This window comes from Dryobates pubescens, chromosome 8, assembly GCF_014839835.1.
Source record: "Dryobates pubescens isolate bDryPub1 chromosome 8, bDryPub1.pri, whole genome shotgun sequence".
Classification (NCBI taxonomy): domain Eukaryota; kingdom Metazoa; phylum Chordata; class Aves; order Piciformes; family Picidae; genus Dryobates; species Dryobates pubescens.
Window position 1 is genome coordinate 40,294,670 of NC_071619.1, and position 6,325 is coordinate 40,300,994.

The 6,325-nt window shown below is 48.9% G+C and overlaps 1 protein-coding gene across 2 annotated transcripts in view; it reads left to right on the top strand.

Moving 5' to 3' along the window:
• Window positions 1-4,914, top strand: part of STXBP5L (syntaxin binding protein 5L) — a 255,306-nt gene extending 250,392 nt beyond the window's left edge. For both annotated transcript variants that reach the window (XM_009906530.2, XM_054163231.1), the window contains 2 exons: window positions 110-330; window positions 4,534-4,914. In XM_009906530.2, coding sequence (XP_009904832.1) covers window positions 110-330; window positions 4,534-4,575 — 263 coding nt within the window. In that variant the 3' untranslated portion in view covers window positions 4,576-4,914. The remainder of the gene's footprint in view (window positions 1-109; window positions 331-4,533) is intronic.
• Window positions 4,915-6,325: the final 1,411 nt, after the last annotated feature.

Consider the following 6,325-nt stretch of genomic DNA (forward strand, 5'->3'; position numbering starts at 1 on the left):
CCCATCAGGCGGCACCACTGCCGCAGGGCCCGGCTTGAGGACAAGCAGCATTGACAGAGCCGGGGCTGGGAACTCATTTCTGTCTGTCTGTCTCTCCGCTTCTCTCCAGTCGGCGAGGCCACGGCAGGAAAAGCCTCTCGCAGCCTTGCCCAGCACATCCCTGGGTCGGGCGGGATTGAAGGCGTGAGAGGCGCCGCAGGAGGCGTCATTGGGGACTTGACGCGCGCGCGCATCGCCCTTGACGAGAGAGGACAGAAGCTGGGCGAGCTGGATGAAAGGACAGCCAGCATGATGGCCAGCGCAGAGGCGTTTTCCAAGCATGCACACGAGGTAGGGGCCTGGCACCTCACACCCAGAGCTAGGAACTACCAACCTCGCACCTGAGTCGCTGCTTCCCTTGCACACAATCATAGACTCATGCAATGCACTGGGTTGGAAGGGACCTCTAGAGGTCATCTAGTCCAGCAGGGACATCCCCAACTAGATCAGGTTGCTCAGTGCCCCATCAAGCCTGACCTCAAATGTCTCCTGGGATGGGGCCTCTACCACCTCCCTGGGCAACATGTTCTGGTGTTCCACCAGCCTTGCAGCAAAGAATTTCTTCCTGATATGCAGCTCTAGTTTAAAACCATTGCCCCTTGTCCTAGTGATACATGCCCTTGTAAACAGTCCCTCCCCAGTTTTCTTCTAGGTCTCCTTCAGGTACTGGAAGGTCTCCCTGGACCCTTCTCTTCTTCAGGCTGAACAACCCCGATTCTCTCAGCCTGTCCTCATAGGAGGGATGCTTCAGGCTGCCTCTGGACTCACTCCAGTAGCTCCATGTCCTTCTTGTGTTAAAGGCTCCAGAGCTGGGCACAGTACTCCAGGTGAGGTCTCACCAGAGTAAAGTGGCAGAATCACCTCACTTGACCTGCTGGCCACACTTCTTTGATGCAGGCCAGGATGCATTGCCCTTGTTGTGCACGTGCTCAGCTTCTCATCCACCAGTAACCCTAAGTCCTTTTCCACAGGGCTGCTTTCTATTACATCAACCTGGACTGATAGTGAGGATTATCTTGACCCAGGTGCAGGACTTTGCACTTGGCCTTGTTGAACTTTATGAGGTTCACCTGGGCAAATTTCTCCAGCTTGTCTAGGTCCCTCTGGATGACATCCTGTCCCTCTGGCATAACAACTGCACCTCTCATCTTGGTGTCATTGACAAACTTTGTGAGGGTGCACTTGATCCCACTGCCTAGATGAAGATATTAAACAGCACTGGTCCCAGTAGACACCACTTGTAACCTGTCTCCATTTGGACAATGACCACTAGACTCTGCATGTGACCATGCAGCCAATTCTTTATCCCCTGAACACTCTCTCCATTTAATCCTTATCTCTCCTACTTAGAAAGAAGGATGTTGTGGGGGACCATGTCAAAGGCCTTGCAGAAGTCTAGATAGATGGCAGCCATTGCCTGTACACTGATGTAGTCGCTTCACTGTAGAGAACCAGCAGGCTGGTGAGGCAGGACTTGCCCTTAGTAAAGCTGTGTTGGCTGTCCTGAATCGTCTCCCTGTTCTCCATGCACCTTAGCATAGCTTCTAGGAGTATCTTCAGGGATGTCAGTGCTACAGGCTGGGGTCAGAGTGGCTGGAGAGCAGCCAGGCAGAAAGGGACCTAGGGGTACTGGCTGATAGTAGGCTGAACATGAGCCGGCAGTGTGGCCAGGTGGCCAAGAAGGCCAATGGCATCCTGGCCTGCATCAGGAATAGTGTGGCCAGCAGGAGCAGGGAGGTCATTCTGCCCCTGTACTCAACACTGATTAGGCCACACCTTGAGTCCTGTGTCCAGTTCTGGGCCCTTCAGTTTAGGAAAGATGTTGAGTTGCTGGAAGGTGTCCAGAGAAGGGCAACAAATCTGGGGAAGGGTTTGGAACACAGCCCTGTGAGGAGAGGCTGAGGGAGCTGGGGTTGCTTAGTCTGGAGAAGAGAAGGCTCAGGAGAGACCTTATTGTTCTCTACAACTACATGAAAGGAGGTTGCAGCCAGGTGGGAGTTGGTCTCTTCTCCCAGGCAACCAGCACCAGAACAAGAAGACACAGTCTCAAGCTGCACCAGGGGAGGTTTAGGGTGGAGGTTAGGAAGAAGTTCTTCATAGAAAGAGTGACTGGCCATTGGAATGTGCTGCCCAGGGAGGTGGTAGAGTCCCATCACTGGAGGTGTTTAGGAAGAGACTTGATGGGGTGCTTGGTGCCATGGTTTAGTTGATCAGATGGTGTTGGGTGATAGGTTGGACTCAATGATCTCAAAGGTCTCTTCCAACCTGGTTAATTCTATTCTATTCTATGCTATTCTATTTCTCCCCACTCAGCCAGTCATGTCAGTTTAGGTGTGCCTACAGTAACCCAGGCACCATTTTTTCCTGCTCCCAGACAATGAGACTGCTGAAAATAAACTCCCGTGGCATACCCCTGCCTGTCCTGTTTTCATAAATGAGCATCCATTGTCAGCCTCTGAATTCAGAACACAGCACTCCTCACCTCTTGCCTTGCTCAATAATTCATTATGTGGGGGGTTTTTTTAAGCCACTTAGAGCAACACATCTATGATGTAGCAGGGCAGAGAAGAGGTAGGTGGATGTGTCTATAGGAACCTTTACAGATCTCACTGGGAAGAAGAGAACATTTCTCATATAGCTATATAGAATAGAGTGTGCCTGGAATAGAAATCTTCTGTGCTTAGAGCTGGAAACAGAAAGCTCTTCCTTCCCACACTGTTAAGGCTGGGAGTCATAGACTACTTTTGGTTGGAAAAGACCTTTAAGATCATCAAGTCCAACTAACTACCAAGTCTGCTGCTAAACCATGTCCCTCAGCACCACATCTCTGCCTCTTTGAAACACCTTCAGGGATGGGGATTCATCCACCTCCCTGGGCAGCCTGTTCCAGTTTTTGAGAACCCTTTCAATGAAGAAGAAGTTTCTTCAAATATCTAATCTAAACCTCCCCTGGTGCAACTTGACTAAGAGAATTTTCCTTGAAGTTAAAAACAATATTAAAGACTACTGCCCAAAACACATTGTCCAGTTCATAGAATCAGAGAATCAATAAGGTTGGAAAAGACCTCAAAGATCATCAAGTCCAACCTGTCACCCAACACCTCATGAATACTAAACCAAGGCACCAAGTGCCATGTCCAATCCCCTCTTGAACACCTCCAGGGATGGTGACTCCACCACCTCCCTGGGCAGCACATTCCAATGGCTAACAACTCTCTCTGGGAAGAACTTTCTCCTCACCTCAAAGTCTAAACTTTCCCTGGCACAGCTTGAGAGTGTGTCCTCTTGTTCTGGTGCTGATTGCCTGGGAGAAGAGACCAACCCCCACCTGGCTACAACCACCCTTCAGGTAGTTGTAGACAGCAATAAGGTCTCCCCTGAGCCTCCTCTTCTTCAGCTCCCTCAGCCTCTCCTCACAGGGCTTGTGCTTGAGTTAACACACATCACATCTCTGGGCAAGACCTTTAACCATTTTATTCTCTTCTGTAACTGCAAGGCAAAGATAGACAGACAGAACATGCCCTTAAACACAAAAATCCTTAGATATTCAGGGCCTGTCTACTGTGCTCCAGAGATAACATTTTTACTATAGGAGTAAAAAGCAAGATCCTGGTTATCCTGATCCTTTGAACAGGTTGCCCAGGGATGTGGTTGAGGCCCCTTACCTGGAGGTATTCAAGGCAAGGCTCAACAAGGTCCTGGGCAGCCTGGTCTGGTTGGGATGTCCCTGATGACTGCGGGGAGGTCGGAAGGGGCTGCCCAGGGAGGTGGTGGAGTCACCATCCCTGGAGGTGTTCAAGCGGGGATTGGACGTGGCACTTGGTGCCATGGTTTAGTCATGAGGTCTGTGGTGACAGGTTGGACTCGATCTTTGAGGTCTCTTCCAACCTTGGTGATTCTGTGACCTTTAGAGGTCCCTTCTGGCCCAGACCATTCTATTAGTCTATGATTCTATGTACTTGTTGCAGCAGATGAGTTTGTTAAAGCACCTCAGGAAAGAAATATTTTAATGATCAGCAGGTAATGATTGTGAAACTAAATACAAGGCCAGGCTGGACTGAAGGCCTGATGGCACTGTTAGTACAGTACTGCAGTGCTCTGCCCTTTTCACTTAAGAAGTTTGTGGCAGTGGGATGGGATGGGATGGGATGGAATGGAATGGAATGGACCAGACCAGGTTGGAAAAGACCTTTGAGATCATCGAGTCCAACCTATCACCCAACACCATCTAATCAACTAAACCATGGCACCAAGCACCCCATCCAGTCTCTTTCTAAACACCTCCAGTGATGGTGACTCCACCACCTCCCTGGGCAGCACATTCCAATGGCCAATCTCTCTGGGAAGAACTCCTTCCTAACATCCAGCCTAAACGTCCCCTGGTGGAGCATGAGACTGTGTCCTCTTGTTCTGGTAAATGGCTTTAGGGCAGGTGTGGTACCTCATCTGCAGAGCAGTGCTTTATAGCTGTTCCTTTCTTTCCCCTTTCTGTAGGTGATGCTGAAATACAAGGACAAAAAGTGGTACCAGTTTTAGACTCTCAAAGAAGCTGCTTGTAGCTTTACAGAGAAACATTGCGGAGCGGAGCAACAATCACTCCCAAATCTACTAGTCACTGGCCAGAGAGAGGGGTGGTTTTTTCCCCTCCTAGAAGATGTTTTCCTGTTCCTATTATTGGATTCATCACAGTGGGAGTGAAGGAGAAGTCTGACAGAGCGTGAGACGGAAGCTAGAATCACGTGGGTCTTACTCCAACAGCTGGCTGGGGCAGCAGCCAGCCTCTTTCCAGAAGGAACTCAACCATCACTGTGGCATGTAGTTTCTCAGCAGCTGTAGGTATGAACTGTGAGGGGAGTGTGTCTGGTTGTAAACCACCACCACACCACAAAATAACTCTGTACAAACTCGAATGTTAATGCACTTAGAAAACTTTGCATGAGTAACTGAAACCATTTAAAACAGACAAAAAAAAAAACCACAGAAAAAAAAAAAGAGAGAGAGAGAGAGAGAAAAAAAAAAAACCAAACAAACAAAAAAGAGAAAAAGAAAGCATGTTGTGACCGATGAAAACTGGGATTTATTTGTATTCTGAGGTGGGGAGGGGGGGGGAGGGGAAACAACAAACACAACCAAACAACAGAACAGAACAAAACTTAAATGGCAGCAAAAAAAAAAGAGAGAGGGGAAAAAAAAAAACCCTTTATTTTTTGAAACTGACCTGACGAGCAGCCAGTGCATTTCAAGCATGTTTGCTACCATCCTCAACAGAAAAAATTAGTTGAGCTGCATTTTCTGATCTGCTGTGTCCCTTGAAATACTTTACTTGAGGTTTATGTTATTTAACTCTCCCCAGGAGAGTAAATAAGTTCAGAATCCTGTGCCCCGACACTAGTGCCCAGGCAGGCGCTATCTGAAATGGCCTTCAAATGTGAGCCTGGAACAGAACAGAGTAGAACAGAATAGAATTAACCAGGTTGGAAAAGACCTTTCAGATCATCCAGTCCAACCTATCACCCAACACCATCTAATCAACTAAACCATGGCACCAAGTGGCTTCTTAAGCACCTCCAGGGATGGTGACTCCACCATCTCCCTGGGCAGCACATTCCAATGGCCAATCTCTCTTCCTGGGAAGAACTTCTTCCTCTCTGCAGGGATGGGGGATTCCAACACACCCTTGGGCAGCCTGGGCCAGGCCCTGCCAACCCCTTCAGGGAAGAAACTGTTCCTCATGTCCCCCTTGAGCCTCTCCTGGTATAACTAAAGGCCATTTCCTTTTGTCCTATCACTTGTTCCTCAGGAAAAGAGACCAACCCTCACCTGACTCCAGCCTTCTTTCCTAGATGGTTCGTTTGCCATTCAGAACACAGGCCCATCTCATTCTTACCTGTACTTCTCAAAATGTGCTCTGGATTAATCTCAGCTGTGCTTGAAGGGGGCTGTGACATGTTTATTTATCTCCCTGGTGTCTGTATCACTTGGTTGCCTTATTTCTCAGTCGCAGGAAGTGAAAACCAACTTAGGAAATGGCTCCTTTAAAGGTAAGGAAAGGCAAGATGGAAACTCGCACGGCTGCAGGCTGGAAAGCTCTATCAAGTTCTGCCCACAGAAGCTGCAGAGTGGTGATTTTTCTGTAGTGGCCAGTTGCAATTACACCAAGGAAACTGCACAGTAACTCATCCCCCATCAGAGCTGGGGTGGGGCAAGAGAGGTCATGGCAGCGAGACCAAACTATGGGCCAGGGAGGAATACAAACCCCAAGTGTCAACATACGGCGCTGAACTGG